The sequence below is a fragment of the Marmota flaviventris genome, chromosome 10 (genome assembly GCF_047511675.1).
Source record: "Marmota flaviventris isolate mMarFla1 chromosome 10, mMarFla1.hap1, whole genome shotgun sequence".
NCBI classification, from domain to species: domain Eukaryota; kingdom Metazoa; phylum Chordata; class Mammalia; order Rodentia; family Sciuridae; genus Marmota; species Marmota flaviventris.
In genome coordinates this window covers 122,044,989-122,061,019 of record NC_092507.1, presented here as the reverse complement: position 1 = coordinate 122,061,019, position 16,031 = coordinate 122,044,989, and the positions used below count along the sequence as shown (strand labels likewise).

Below are 16,031 nucleotides of genomic sequence, written 5' to 3'. Positions count from 1 at the left end.
CAGGGTCTCCCTAAGTTGATGAAGCTGATCTTGAACTTGGGATTCTCCTGCCTCAACTCTTTGTAATTCTTTTATTTTGAGACTTTGCTAAGTTGGGCAGGCTGGTCTGGAACTTGCAATCCTCTTGTTTTAGATCCCTGAGTAACTGGGATCATAGGCATGTGTCACCATGCCAGACTCACTGTGCCATTTTAATATGTGTATATAATATGTAATGATCATATAAGGGTAACTAGATATCTTTGTCTTGTTCCTGATCTTAGAGGAAACAATTTCAGCTTTTCCTCATTCAGTATGATATAGGCTGTGGGTTTGTCCTTATTGTATTGAGGTGAATTACTTTTATTCCTAAATTTTGAATTTTCTCTTTTTTAATATCATGAAGGGATGTTGAATTTTAGTGAATACTTTTTATGCATTTGTTGAGATAATCATACATTTTTTATTCTTCATTATATTGACATTATTGATTTGTGTGTGTTGAACTATCCTTGAATCCCTGGGATAAATTCCACTTGATAATGATGATGATTTGATCTTTTGTATATGCTGTTAACTTTAACTAGCTTGTATTTCATTGAGGTTTTTTTGCATCTTTCTCAGGAAAGGAACACTACATCTTTCTGTAGTTTTCTTGTTATACCTTTGTCTAGTTTTGTATCAGGGTAATGCTGGACTTATACAGTGAGTTTGGAAGGGGTCCCTTCCTTTTAATACTTTGGAATAGTTTGAGAATAATTGGTATTGCTTGTTCTTTAAATTTTGTTGAAATTCGGCAGTAAACCATCCATCTGGTCCTGGGCTTTTCTTTGTCAGGGGACTTTTTATTACTGATTCAATCTTATTACTTGTTATTGGTCTATTTTTTCTGTCCTCATGGATCAAATTTGGTAGGTTTTATGTGTTCAGAAATTTATCCATTTCTTCTTGACTTTTATAATTGGTTGGTATATAGTTATTCATAATAGTCTCTAATCATCCTTGTATTTCTGTATTATCAGCTATAATGTGTTCTTTTTCATCTCTGATTATATTTACCTTTGTCTTCTCTCTCTTTTCCTGGATAGGCTAACTAAAAGTCTGTCAATTTTATTATCTTTTCAAATGACCTCTTTATTTTGTTGCACATTTTTTTTACATAGGTACTTGTTGCTGTTAACTTCTCTCCTGGTACTGTTTTGCTGTATCTCCCAGATTTTGGCATATTGTATTTTCATTTTTATTTGTTTCAAGAAATGTTTAAATTTCCCCTTTTGTTTTCTTCATTGACTCATTGGTTACTCGAGAGAATTTTGTGTAATTTTTATAAATGTATAATTTCTAAAGTAGTTCTTGTGGATTTCCGGTCTCATCTCATTGTGGTCAGAGAAGATAAATGCTATAAATGCAGTTCTTTTTAATTTGTTTAAACTTGTTTTGTGGCCTGACATGTAGTCTGTCCTGGAGAATTCCATGTGCTGATGAGAAGAATGTAGGTATATTCTACAGCTCTTGAATGAAATGTTCGATGAATGTCTTTTAGGCCATTTGGTATATAACATAGCTTGATATTTTCTATGGATTTTTTTTAATCTGGATAATCAGGATATCGAAGGTGGGATGTTGAAGTCTCCAACTACTGTGTTAAGAGTGTATTTCTCCTTTTAGATCTAATAATGTTTGCTTTATATAATGAGGTGCTGCAGTGTTGGATACATATATATTTACAATGGTTATTTCCTCTTGGTCCCTTTATCATTATATAATGACCATCTTTGTAGCATTTTATATTTTTGGATTGAAGGTCCCTTTTGTGTTAAGCACAGCTACTACTCCTGCATACTTTTAGTTTCTATTTGCCTGGTATATCTCTTCCCGTTTGTTCACTTTCAGTCTATATTTGTTTTTACTGGTCAAGTGAATTTCTTATAGGCAGTGTACTTTTGGATTTTGTTTTTTAAAATCCATTCAGTCTCTATCTTTTAATTAGGAAACAATCTGTTCACTTTCAAAGTAAGGAGAAATTCTTGCCATTTTATTGATTTTTTTTTCTAATTGTTTTATATATTTGTTTTTTGTTTATTTTCGTGATTTGGTAGTTTTCTATATTGATAAGGTTTGGTTCTTTTCTGTGAAACTGTTCTACCATTGAGTTTTGTGCTTTCACACATTTTTATGATGGTAGTTTTAGTTCTCTTTTTTTTTTTTTCTTAATACCTTTATTTTATCTATTTATTTTTGTGTGGTGCTGAGGATTGAACCCAGTGCCTCACATATGCTGTGGCTGTGGCTGTGGTTCTACCACTGAGCCACAGCCACAGCCCATGATGGTAGTTTTTTTTTTTTTCTTCTTCTTCTTCTTGTGGTTCTTGGGAATGAATCCAGGGATGCTTAACCACTGAGCCACATCCCCAGCCCTTTTTATATTTTATTTAGAGACAAGGTCTCACTGAGTTGCTTAGGGACTCGCGAAGTTTGTTGAGGCTGGCTTTGAACTCATGATCCTCCTGCCTCAGCCTCCCAAGCCGCTAGGATTATAGGCATGAGCTGCTGCGCCTGGTCTTGATGCTAGTTTTTATCCTTTTGCTTCTAGTGTAGGATTCCCTGAAGCATTTCTTGTAGGTTCAGTCTGGTAGTGATGAATTCCCTGTTTTTGCTTTTCTTTCTTTCTTTCAAGAAAGGAGGCCAAGCCTCACTTTTATTTTATTTTTTCATTTGTCAATGGACCTTTGTTTTATTTATTTATATGTGGTGCTGAGAATCAAACCCAGAGTCTCACATGTGATGGGCGAGCACTCTACCACCAAGCTACACCCCCAGCCCCCTGTTTTTGCTGTTCTTAGAAAGCTTGATTTCTTCATTTCTGAAGGATAGCTTTGCTGGATAGGTATCTTGATTGTCAGTTTTTTCTTTCAGAACTGACTATATTATCCCATTCTCTCTCCTGGTCTGCAAGGTTTCTGCTGAGAAGTCTGCTGTTGGTGTAATGGGGGTTCTCTTACATGGCTCTCTTCTTGTTTTTAGAATCCTCTCTTTGCCTTGTACTTAGGACAGTATTACTATGATATACCTCAGAAATTCTTTTTTTGGCCAAATGTATTAGATTCAGACCTGAATGTCTTATATGTTTCCCCAGATTTGCAAAGTTTTCTGTGCCTTCTTCCCTTTTTTCTCTTTCTTGAATACCATAATGTAAATGTTTGCTTGCTGAAGGGTGTCCCATAATTCTGTCTTTCTTTATCCTCTTTTTTTTAAATGTATTTGTTGGTCTGATAGGGTTATTTCAAAAGACCTGTCTTCAAACTCAGGAATTCTTTCTGCTTGTTCTACTCTCTATTGAGGTTGTTAACTGTATTCCTTATTTTATGTATTGAGTTCTTAAGCTCTAAGATTTGTGTGGCTCTTTTATGAATGCTGAAGTTCTCAAACATTTAATGAATTTTCTTCCTAATTTCATTGAATTGCCTGTGTATTCTTTTGTATCCCATTAAATTTCCTTAAAATTAGTAGAGGCAAGAATTCATTATTTTGGATTCTTTTTCAGGTGGTTTGTTGATTTCCTTTTCTTTGAGGTACATTGTTAGGGACTTATTTGTTCCTTTGGAGGTGTCACGTTGTCTTGTTTTTCCATGCTTCTAGTGTCCCTACATTGATATTGTGCATTTAGCGGATCATTTGCCTCTTCCAGTTTAATAGGGTGGCTTTCGTAGTCAAAGACTTTCTCTTGGCAGTGTGTCCTAGGGTGTCAGTTGGATTGGCAGCCTTGGCTTTGGTTATAGTGGGTGCTTTAGTGGAGTGTCCAGGAGAGTAGCTTCTTAAGCTGTAATCTATATTGGTGGTGTGTGTGGATATCTCAGTGGCTTAGAATTCTGCAGGCTACTTGGAGGTGGGGTCACTCTTGACAGGCCTGCAGATGGGTGCACATGTTGTAACAGCAGAGCTGTGGTATCATTACTTTCTAAGGGCCATGCAGGCGTGGGACCGCCTAATGGGTGAGGTGTAGCATATTTGGTAGCAGAGCAAGGTACATGTCCTGCTCTGGGGGAGCAGGGCCAGGCCACATCAGTGGGCCCAGATGGGGTGACCATCAGTAGTATCCAAGGATTGTGGGGTGGACTTTGCAGAGCCTCCAGGGGCCAACCTGTTCAAGGTAGGTTGCCTAATTGCTTCCCAGGATAGAAGGTTGCCTGATTGTTATTCCCAGGGCCTCTGTGGGCCAAGTCACTCAGTATGGGCTGCCCTCGTACTCCTGGGGCCAGGGGACGGTGAGGAGGCCAGTTTGCGGGACTGAATCCATCAAGTTGCTGGTGGCAGCTGCTTTGCTGCTCCGTGAGGTCCTGGTGGGCAAAGTCTCACTACGGCACTGTGCAGTAGGAGCCTGCGTAAGGATGGAGACAATGTGGGCTGAGGTTTTTCTGTGATGAACAGTGACGTGGTAACTTGGCAGCTCCCCACACTGGGCTCAGGGCCTATGAGGGGCTCTATTCTTCTCCACTAGCAAGTGCTTCAGGTGTCTGCGGCATGAGTGGACTGCTTATCTTTTCTCTGCTGAGCAAAATCCCTCTTGGTTCAGGGTTGATCTCAAGAGACAGGATGTTAAATGTTATGTGCCACTTATTTTGAAAATAATATACTTTCCCCCATTGAAATACATTGGCATTATCATGGAAAATCATTTGACCCATGTTATGTGTCGTTCTTTTTTTGGACTTTTTTCTGTTCCATTGACTATATGTGAACATCTCAACATAATTTTCGGGTTGGCCTCTTAAGAGTCTTATCCTAAATGGGTCATATCCTCCTTGTTCTTTGTATATTGTATAATTTTGTATTGTATTCTGGATACTGTGAGTGTACATGGTGTAGACTCTGGGTCCTGTAGTATTCCTCTGATAGTTTTGTTTTATCTGTCGATCTAAGCTGTGTCACCTGTGAGCTGTAGTCATTCTTTTAACTTAATTCTGTCAGTTTAATTCTTTCAGCCTTTGCTGTATTTCTTTGAATCTAAAGACATCATTCAAGGAGAGTTTAGTCTGAGATACATGAAGTATTCATTCACAGAATTAAGAGATGCCCTTCTCTGGCTCTCTCCTTTGGGATTCTTTGCTCACTCTGGTGACACATAGTTCCCTATCTTCCTATATCTATTCTGTATTTCTTTGAGCCAGAAAGATGTCAGGATTTATATTGGAGGTTTTTATTTTTAGTTTTTGTTTTGGCAGTACTAGTGATTGAACCCAGGGTCCAGCACATATTAGGCACACACTCTACCACTGAGTTACATCTCCAGCCGCCCCCCCCTTTTTTGGCTGGGGGGTACTGGTGCACTCGACCACTGAGCCACACCCCCAGCCCTGTTTTGTATTTTACTTAGAGACAGGGTCTTTCTGAGTTGCTTAGCAGCCTTGCTTTTGCTGAGGATGGCTTTGAACCCAGGATCCTCCTGCCTCAGCACCATTGTCCCCAGCTGTCCCCCACCAGTGACTGGGATTATAGGCATGCATCACCCCCACTTGGCTGTTGTTTTCTTGGTATTTGTTCTAGGTTTACTGTATACATCTTTATAAATGTGAACCTTCAAATACCATTTTTACTTCACATGTAATGCAAGACTCTTAAAAGAATGTATTTCTTCTACCCCATCCTTTGTGCAATCGTTGTCATACATTTACTTTCACGCCTTTAAAACCCCATGGTATGATGTTTTCTTTGCTTCAAGTAGTTACTCTGTGGGAGTGGGTGGGGAAGTGGTAATGAGCATTGAATCCAGGTCCTTGTGTATACAATGCAAATGCTTTACCACTGAGCTGTACCCCACCCCAAAAATTGAAAAAAGAGTACTTTATATTTAATCATATATTTACCATTTCTAGTATACTTCATTACTTTGTGTAATCCAATTTCCACCTGGCATCATTGTCTATTAGAGGCAATGAATCCTTTTAGCATTTGTTGGTCTGAAAAAGTTTTTATTTCACCTTTATGTTTGAAATTTTTTTTTTTTAATTTTTAATTTTTTTACAGGATTTAGAATTCTGGGTTGATAGGTTTTGTTGTTGTTTGTTTGTTTTCTTTTTGTACTTGAAAAATGCCACTCAGTCTTCTGGTTTGTATAGTTTGTGGTGTGAAACTTGCTCCTTTTAATTTTTGATCTTCTTTATGTAATATTTTGACCCCTTCTTGCCACCTTTATCTTTGGTTTTTATAAGTTAGATTTTTAATGTGTCTAGTGGATGTTTCTTGATAAAACAAGATAAACAGGTATTTGTTCTGTTTTGGGAATCTGTAGTTTGATATATTAGTTTGGGGAGGTTTTCAGCCAGTCTGTCTTCAAATATTTCTTCATCTCTGTTCTTCTCTTTTCTTTCTCAGATTTCAGTTACAAATATATTAGACTATTTTATATTGTCCAAGAGCTTTTATTTTTTATTGATTTATTTTGTTATAGGTGGACACAGTATCTTTATTTTTATGTGGTGCAGAGGATCGAACCCAGGGCCTCATACATGCTAGGCGAGCGCGCTACCACTGAGCCCCAGCCCCAGCCCTGTCCAAGAGCTTTTGGATGTTCTTTTGTTTCTGTTTAGTTCTGTTTAGTTCATTTTTATTGACTGTCTTTAAGTTTGCTAATTCTTTCCTTAGCTGTGTCTAGTCTACTGATGAGATCATTGGAGGAATTCTTCATTTCTCATACATTTATTTCTATATTTCCATTTGATATTTGCTTCTAATTTTTGTATTTGCTAATCTGTTCATATGTTTTTCACCTTTTCCATTAGATTCTTTAACATATTAATCACTGTCTAAAGTCTAATAGTTGCAATACCTATATCATCTTTGAGACTGATGTATCTCATGTAGGGTTTCTGTTTTCTTGCCTTTTTTTTTTTTTTTGTCCTGTAATATATATAATTGACTGCTAAACATCATGTGTAGAATAGTAGAGAACGAAATAGTATTTGAATCTGGAAAAGGGCAGATCTTTTCTGTTAGGGAATTGAGTCAATTAATTGAGCTGGGTTTGGGTCTCGTTGGAGCTGTTGTTGTCTTTATTGCACCATGCTTCCATTTCCTCTTGTAGGCTGCTATCACCTGGTATTTAGAGTTGAGGCTGGGGTTCTAGAGGGTTTTTCTCTGTGTTCCTAAACCTACCCCTCCCTAAGCTTTCAGCTACCTCTGCATTGCCTGCACAGACAGATTATCTCTCCACATTCTCGTCCCCTGCCACTGGTAGAATGTTCTTGGTTTTGATTTTGGCAAGATTCACGGTAGAGGTAGATATTGTCTGGCCTAGCTTTAGTTTAAGGTGGAGTCTGTGTCTCTGTTTCTTAGTTCTTCTGCCCTTTCTCCTTACTGTAGCTAAACGGTCACATCCTTGTATGTATGGTTCTTTTGGAAAAGAGTTGCTACTTCCTCCCCGGCTATAATTGACCTCTTCTTATCAGTATGGGAACCAGGACCTAATAATGGTTTCTTGTCTCTCCTTAGAAGTACAGAATATTTTGTATTATTTAGTCTTTCTTGTGAGCATAGGAGAAGCCCATGGAAAAGACTTGCATAAAAGTGGGATGTATCCTTGTGCCTATGGTGGAAGTGCTCTTCTTTCAGATTTCTAAATCTCAAACAGAAGCAGAAGCAGACTGAGAGTGGTTTAATGTCCTCATCTATCAGCCCTTTTTTTTTTTTTTTTTTGGTCAGGGTTGGTTCTGAGGACTGAACTCAAGGCCTCATAAATGCCCTACCACTGAGTTACAACTCCAATCCTACTAACTTTTTTGTTTCTCTCATTTCTGAGTCTGTTTCTACTCTTTTTCCTGGTTACAGGTCAAATTTTCTTGCTTCTTTACAAGTCTGGTAATTTTTGTTTGCTATCATACCTTGGCCCTAGATTTTTTATATTCCTTTGAAGAGAGTTTGATTTTTTTTTTTTTTCTTTTCCTGGCATGCAATAAGTTACCAGATTACTCTGGTCCTTTCAGTATTCGTTTTTAAGCTTTTAGGATAGTTTAGAGTAGTTTTTCTCTAGAATTAATTTAGTTAGCCCCTAAACCATGGCCTATTTGAGTTCCCCTTATGAATTCCATGTAGATTCAGGGAGGTGTTTTTATTCTGGTTGGAGGAAAGTTGAATGGTTCCATAATCCTGTTGGAACTCTGAGAGTTGTTCATTTACAGTCCCTTACCTCATAATAGTTCTTTCCTTAGGTTGTTGATTCAATCAGAATTCAAGGTGACCCAGTGAGGATTTTTTTGAGTTCTTCCTTTCTTTAGCTCTTTCTTGTATTTTCAGTCTTGCTAATTCTAGCTACTTTGGCCTCCTTGAACTCCAGTCTGTCTATTAAACCTAGTGAAGTTGCCAAATTCAGTTTGGGTGATCCTCCCTGAGATATGCTTTAGAAGTTACTTCTAACCAGAAAGCTAAGATTATATATAGTAGGCCTCTGCTTGTTTCCATTTTCTCAGGGACCACAATTCTTAGATGCCTGTTGCCCAGTGTCTGAAAAATAGTTATTTCCTGTTTTGCGTCTAGTTTTCTATTTGTTTATAGTGAGAGGTTAGTTACAGACCACCTGGAAGTTTCCAGATTGGGATTTTCTTGTAAAAATAGAATATTTTATATTAGGGATAATTCAATTCCAAATTGATTTTTTAGGGCTGGGGTTTGTGGCTCAGTGGTAGAGCACTTGCCTGGCACGTGTGAGGCACTGGGTTTGATCCTCAGCACCACATAAAAATAAATAAAATAAAGGTATTGTGTCTGTCTACAACTAAAAAATATTTTTAAAAAAAGAAATTGATTTTTAAATATTCTTGACTTTAAAAGAAATAATGAAACACTACTTCATATTTTATAGGAAAATTAATTCCAAATGGATTAAGGACTTAAATGACAAAATAAAAAATTTAAAGCTCTTAGTAGAAAATATTGGTGTAGCTTTTAGATCTTGGTGATAGAAAAAAAGTTTTTTTAAGATACAACAGTTATTTATGAAAAAAGATTGATAAATTTAAACTATTAAAGTAAGAGATCTTTAAAATTCAAAATTTCTTTTAAATAAACTGAAAGTGCTGGTGACAAGTTGGAGTCAATATTCACAATACACATAACTGAAAAAGATTATGTCAAGAACATATAGAGTTGGACATGGTGATGTATGCCTAGTCCCCACTATATGGAGGCTGAAACAGAAGGATTGCTTGAGCCCAGGAGTTTGGGAGCAGCCAGGGCAACATAGCAAGACTTTGTATGAAAAACAAAATGAAAAAACAAACAAACAGAAAAACTACAAATACATGGAAAAGCACAAATATCCAGTATGTAGCAGGTAAAACACATGAATTGGTATTTTACAAAAAATAAACTCGTGTGGCCAATAAATGTAGGAAGACATGTTTGGCATCTTTAATAACTAAGGAAATGTAAGTTAGGACCACAAAGATAACTTTTCACACCCCTTCATTAGCAAAAATTGAAAGGATCTTTTTATACACTACTGAAAGGGGAATAAATTGGTGCAACCACTCTAGCTTACAGTTTGACATTAATATCCTGAAGTAGAATGTGCATATATATTTTAACCCTGCTGTTGCACTTTCAGGTAGTGTACTTAGGAATATCTCTTCTGTATGTACAACAGGAAGCATGTATACAAATGCATATGGCAGCATTATTTTTTTTTTAATAATATTTATTTTTTAGTTTTTGGCAGACACAACATCTTTGTTTGTATGTGGTACTGAGGATCGAACCCGGGCCGCACGCATGCCAGGCGAGCGCGCTACCGCTTGAGCCACATCCCCAGCCCCATGGCAGCATTATTCACAATGAATAGCAGAGAGTCAGAAACAACCCAGTTCTCATCATTCAGAGAACCGATTAAAAAGAAAGAAATATGATGTATGCATACAACAAAATGCCATGGAAGATGGAAGATGGAAGAAATGACAAAGATATTAACACTGTGGATGTAGACTAATGTTAAGTGCTAAGAGTAAATCCCTAGACGTCTCATTCATTGTGGTACTCTGGGTTGTAAGGGCGATCTGGCTGTCTCGTTGGTTGCCAGGATTGATTTGACTGAGCTGGCTGACAACTGTCCCCTTGTCCCCTTACCATTCCATGTGTGTCCCTCTTGAAGCTACTTTATTATCTTCAATTAGTTGAAGAGGATGACCTTCCCTGAGAGAGAAGGGTTGTTCTTTGGTCAAGACTGCATCGGTTGGTGAAATGAGTTGGACATCATTACCCTGGGTACATGTATGATTGCACAAATGGTGAACTCTACATCATGTACAACCAGAGAACTGAAAAGCTGTGCTCCATTTGTGTATGATAAATCAAAATGCCTTATGCTGTCTTGTGTAACTAATTAGAACAAAGAAAAAAAAAAGACAGCATCAGTAACTGTGCTCCCCTGCTAGAATCTCCAAACTCTCAACATGATACTCTGTTTTTATAGAATTAAAATACCTGTAAAAGCTAAAATAGAAGATAAAAATTTACGAAATATATATAAATGCAAAAACAAAGCAACAACCATAAGAAGAAAAGCAGTCAGGCCCAGTGGCATATGCCTGTGGTTCCAGTTACTCAGGTGGCTGAAGCAGGAAGATCACCTGAGCCCAGAGCCTGGGAATATAGTGAGATCCTGTCTCAAAGGAAAAATAAATAGAAAGGGGGTAGAACAAGCGGGGGGGGGGGGGGGAGAAAAAAGGAAGGGATTGATGAAAATGGTTGATATGATAGCTTCTATCCAAGCTTAAAAATACTATCCATGCTTAAAAATTGATAATTGCCTTTGAAAATGTTTAAGAGTATAATGGAGGTAATTTTATCTTCAAAAATAAGATCATATCCTCCTTGAAGATAGTAGCTCTCTTTTGTACATACAGCTTTTGGCATGTTTATTAAAAATAAGTCTTGTTTTAATTGGCTGGGATTGTGGCTCCGCAGTAGAGCACTTGCCTAGCAAGCATGAGGCACTGGGTTCAATCCTCAGTACCACATAAAATAAAAGGTTATGTGTCCACCTACAGCTAAAAAACAAATATTTAAAAAAAAAGTCTTGTTTTAAAATGGTCTCTAACATAGTCTCTGTTAAGTGCATAGAAATACCACCTAAACAATATCCATTGAGCCTGATATTAGATGATTCTGTGATTTAATTTATAGTAAGTAGGCTTTTCTTTGTTCTTCTGCCTCACCAGGTGTACAATGTTTACATGGCAGGGAGGCAGCTGTGTTCTAAGCGGTACCGGGAGTTTGCCATCCTACACCAGAACCTGAAGAGAGAGTTTGCCAACTTTACATTCCCTCGACTTCCAGGAAAGTGGCCATTCTCATTATCAGAACAGCAGTTAGATGCTCGACGTCGGGGGTTGGAAGAATATCTAGAAAAAGGTAAGCTAGCCTATTAAACTCTACCATCCTGAATAGACATAAGTTCTAGTATAGATAGTGCAACTCCTGTACTGCATGGCTGTTTCTTGAAACTCAGTAGTCAAAGTGAGTCAAGTTTCTGACTATGAGGGTTGAATGATCTGAGCTTTGAAAACTGAAATGTCCAGCACAGTGATTAGTAGCTTGTTTTAATGGCTCATTGAGCCTTTAACAACAGAAAAACAAATAATTTGTTTTTGAAGCATTGATGGTCCTTAATGGACCTTATTTATAGGATCATACTATTTGCCAGCAAACACATAGAAATTGGGAACTAAGTGAGCAGTATTAAGATGTTTTCATTTAAATGATTCTTGTTTCACTAGCATATCTTACATGAAAATGCCTTATTCCTTTTACAAGTATTCATGGGTAGATTTGCTGAAGTAATCCAAAAGTCCCCTTCTAAGCAAGCAGAACTTTTGCAAGTTTTTAATCTCAGAACTTCCAAGTGATACATTGGGAGTCTATGGATATGAATGTCAAAATATTTGTTTCTCTAGAAAGGCAGAGAAATGACACAAGTCTCCTCAATGAGGTAGTTCACCTTGTGGCTCCAAAACAGAAGAGGCCTTGCCTTGCTACATTATAGAGTTACCTTACTTTCTAGCTGTGCAGTAGGTCTTGCTTTAAAATATTAGTTGAACAGAATAATGGCCATATGTGATGTTTAGTAATTCTGTGTCCTTACGTCCTCGTGTAAGAACTAATTGACCTACTTGAATTTTTTAAAAATTTTGGTAGGGATCCTTATCCCTGAAGAAAAATCATTTCCCCCACAGAAGGTAATGGAACTCCTCATCTGTTTTTAGCTTTTCCTAACATGAACTGGCCTCTCCAACACAGCCCTAGGGAAATGAGAAAGGGTGCATTTTTTTTTTTTAATCAAATGAAGTAAAATCATCAGTGTAATTTACCATCCTCTTGAGAGTGTCAGGAAATTAACTTTCTTAGATTTAGACGATTAGCTATCTACATGCCTGCTTTCTCTCCTCCTTTCCTCCCTTGCTCTCCCACCCTTTTTTCTTCCCTCCCTCCCTTGCTCTTCCTCCCTTTGTGTTTTTTTTTTTTTAATTATTGTTTTGAAGCTAACGTCAGTGAGGTGAAATGATGTGCTCAGCTTAATACTCAATTAAAAGTTTATTGTTCTCTGACCTGTTCCTAGGCCAAATAGATATTTTTTCTCTAGTGTTTCAGTTTTTTATTTGGTTCATTCTTAATTGACCCTTTTTTTCCACTGCCTCTTTTCCCTCATGTTCTGTTGTTTTGGATATTAATAGGTCATACAAGACTGCACAGTAGATTTACTGTACTTTAATTTTTTCTTTTTTGATATGTTTAATATTTTTAGCAAAATTTTGTATTTTCTATTATTCTTCTGTTCTAGATCATAATTAGATGAATATATGTTATGCCTTAAAAATCTCATACATCAGGGGGCTGGGGTTGTGGCTCAGTGGCAGAGCACTTGCCTCACACATGTGAGATACTGGGTTCGATCCTCAGCACCACATAAAAATGAATAAACAAAATAAAGATATTGCATCCATCTGTAACTAAAAAAATATTTTAAAAAAAATCTCATACACCAGGGTACATGCTGCCTTCTCATTGCTTGTCACTAATGATTTGATTTTAAATCTTGCTATGTTCTTGATCTTATGTTCTTGATTTTGGGGCCTTTTGCTAGATTCTGTCTTTGTTTTCTCCAGTGTGTTCAATACGAGTCATTGGTGAGAGTGACATCATGCAGGAGTTCCTGTCAGAGTCAGATGAGGTAGGTGAATACCCCCTTTAATAATTGTTCTCCTCTTAGCTCCTTAAGGGGAAAAATAAGTCAAAGATATCAATTATGGGTTGGATTTCAATAAACTCTCCAAATGACTATTTCTTTTACCTCTTTTCCATACATATCCTGCTTATCTACCCTTTAAGACCTGGTGTCAGGTCTACCTTCTCGTTGAAGCCTTTTTAATGACTCAGGTCATCAATTTTTCATTTCATGAAGAATTTCTGCAGTCAGTACCACTCAGTTATTACCTTCTTGCTATCTCATTCTCTAATTTTTATACATATAATCAGTTTGTCACTTTATATTTTTAGCTTACAAGAGTGTGAGCTACCTGTAGGTAAGAGCTAAATCTTGATCATCTTTATATTACAGTGCCTTACCACAGCATCAAGCATGTTGTAGGTGCCTAATAAATATTAATTGAGTAGAAGAATGAATATGTAATACTAATATATCATTCACTAGTTATTTCATATGTATATGCCTTGTTTTTTTCCAATTAGATCTTGAGTTTCTTCTAGATAAGGGCTTATAATTAAGTACAATGGTCCCCCTTATCCATGGTTTTGCTTTCTACAGTTTCAGTTACATGTGGTCACCCATGTTCTGAAAAATATTAAATATAAAATTCCAGAAACAAACATTTCATATGTTTTAAATTGTGTGCTATTCCCAGTAGCATGATGAAGCCTGTGCCACTGGGATCTGAATCATCCTTTGTCTAGCATATGCACTCTGTATATGCCACCTGTCTATGAGCCACTTAGGAGCTGGGTAAATTATCAGATTGAGTGCCCGGATATCACAGTGCTTATATTGCAAGTAATCCTTATTTTATAGGAGTGCTGATGCTAGCAATTCAGATATATCTAAAAGGAGTCATAGAGTGCTTTCTTTAAGTTTGAAAGGTAAAAGTTCTTCACAATAAGAAACATTTTTTAAAAATCATATCCTGAGGTTGCTAAGGTCTAGCGTAAGAATGAATCATCTATCAAAGATATCTATTATGAAGAAGGAAAAGGAAATTTATGCTAACCTGGGCATGGTGGTTCATGCTTTTAATCCCAGCAACTTTGGAGGTGGAGGCAGGAGGATCACAAGTTTCAGCCCAGCCTCAACAACTTAGGGAGACCCTGTATCAAAATAAAAAAATAAAAAGGGCTGGGGATGTGGCTCAGTGGTTATACACTCCTGGATTCAATCCCTGGTAGCAGAAAAAAAGGAAGAAGAAGGAAAATTCATGCTAGTTTTGAGGTGGCAATTCAAACTGCAAAAGGTATGAGCACAATGCATGATAAATGAATAATGAAGAAGGAAAAGGCATTATAGGATTTAGTATTATCCTTCTGTCATCCACTGGGAGTAACGGAGACTACTGTAATTCTTGGGATGTTTTAGGCAATGAATAGTAATTTTTTAAAAAGTGGTGAATGAAGATGGACTGATTGCTAAATAGTTATTTATCTCTAATAAAAATTACAAGGTCAGGACTGGGATTGTGGCTCAGTGGTAGAGTGCTTGCCCTAGCATGCATGAAGCACTGGGTTTGATTCTCAGCACCAAATATAAATAAGTAAATACAATAAAGGTCCATCAAAATCTAATAAAACTACTTTTTTAAAAATTACAAGGTCAAACATTTGTTAAAAGAAACAGATTAGTCATTAAAATCAGTATGAGGTGATTTTATTTTATTTTATTATTATTTCTTAAATTTTTGGTGCTGGGGATCAAACCCAAGGTTTCACACATACTAGGCAAGCACTCTGCTACTGAGCTATACACACACCCCCCCATAAGTATTTCTTTTGAATTAAAGAGAATAAGAATTGTTTACTCTTTGCTAGAAGAAAATTGGGCATTAAACTAGTTCAAAACCAAGTCCCATTTTTCCTTTTAAAAATGTCCCGATTAGGGGCTGGTGTGTGGCTCAGCGGTAAAGCGTTTGCCTTGCACGTGAGAGGCCCTGGGTTCGATCCTCAGCACCACATAAACATAAATAAATAAAATAAAGATATTGTGTTCAACTACAACTAAAAAATTTTAAAATGGGGCTGAAGCTATAGCTCAGTGGTAAAGCGCTCACCTCACATGTGTGAGGCACTGAGTTCAAACCTCAGCACCACATAAAAATAAATAAATATACTGTGTTCATCTACAATGAAAAATATACATAAAAATATTTTTTAAAAATTTTTTTAAATTGTCCCGATTATTTCAGAGTTCAGAAAGGAACTTAGGATAGATACCCTTTGAGCCAGACTATATTCTTAACCCTTAAGACCAGAGAATATTTGCTGGAATTACTGCTTTCAGTTGTTTTCTTTCTCATTTGTGAATTCTGAATGGGTGACAGAAGTGAACCAAAAATCTCATCTGTGTTTGACCTAGACTGCTTCACACGATTGTCTGTTTTGAAATGTGAACACATTGGCTTCAATATGCTTCTTTTTTCCCTTTTCATCTTAAAGGTTAACTTCTGCTGCAGTCTGAAGTCAGTTTTACGACTTGTAAATATATTGACTTTTAAGATGTCATTTTCCCCTTTTTATTGGAACTCACTTCCTCTCCATCACATGTCTATTGTTTAGCTAACATGTTACAGGGAGAGTGAGGATTTATACTGGGTCATAAATTCTTTCTCTGTGTCTTTTTCTCCAGAACTACAATGGTGTGTCTGATGTAGAGCTGAGAGTAGCATTACCAGATGGAACAACAGTTACCGTCAGAGTTAAAAAGAACAGTACTACAGACCAAGTATATCAGGTAAGTCATACTTGAACACATTGATCTGACATTGGATAGTGTGAAACTAAGAAAC

General features: G+C 36.9%; 1 protein-coding gene across 4 annotated transcripts in view; it reads left to right on the top strand.

The window, feature by feature from the left end:
• The window catches only part of Snx27 (sorting nexin 27), a 75,530-nt gene that overhangs the window by 31,806 nt on the left and 27,693 nt on the right, over positions 1–16,031 (top strand). For all 4 annotated transcript variants that reach the window (XM_071618426.1, XM_071618425.1, XM_027953695.2 and 1 more), the window contains 3 exons: positions 11,187–11,379; positions 13,131–13,195; positions 15,872–15,976. In XM_071618426.1, coding sequence (XP_071474527.1) covers positions 11,187–11,379; positions 13,131–13,195; positions 15,872–15,976 — 363 coding nt within the window. The remainder of the gene's footprint in view (positions 1–11,186; positions 11,380–13,130; positions 13,196–15,871; positions 15,977–16,031) is intronic.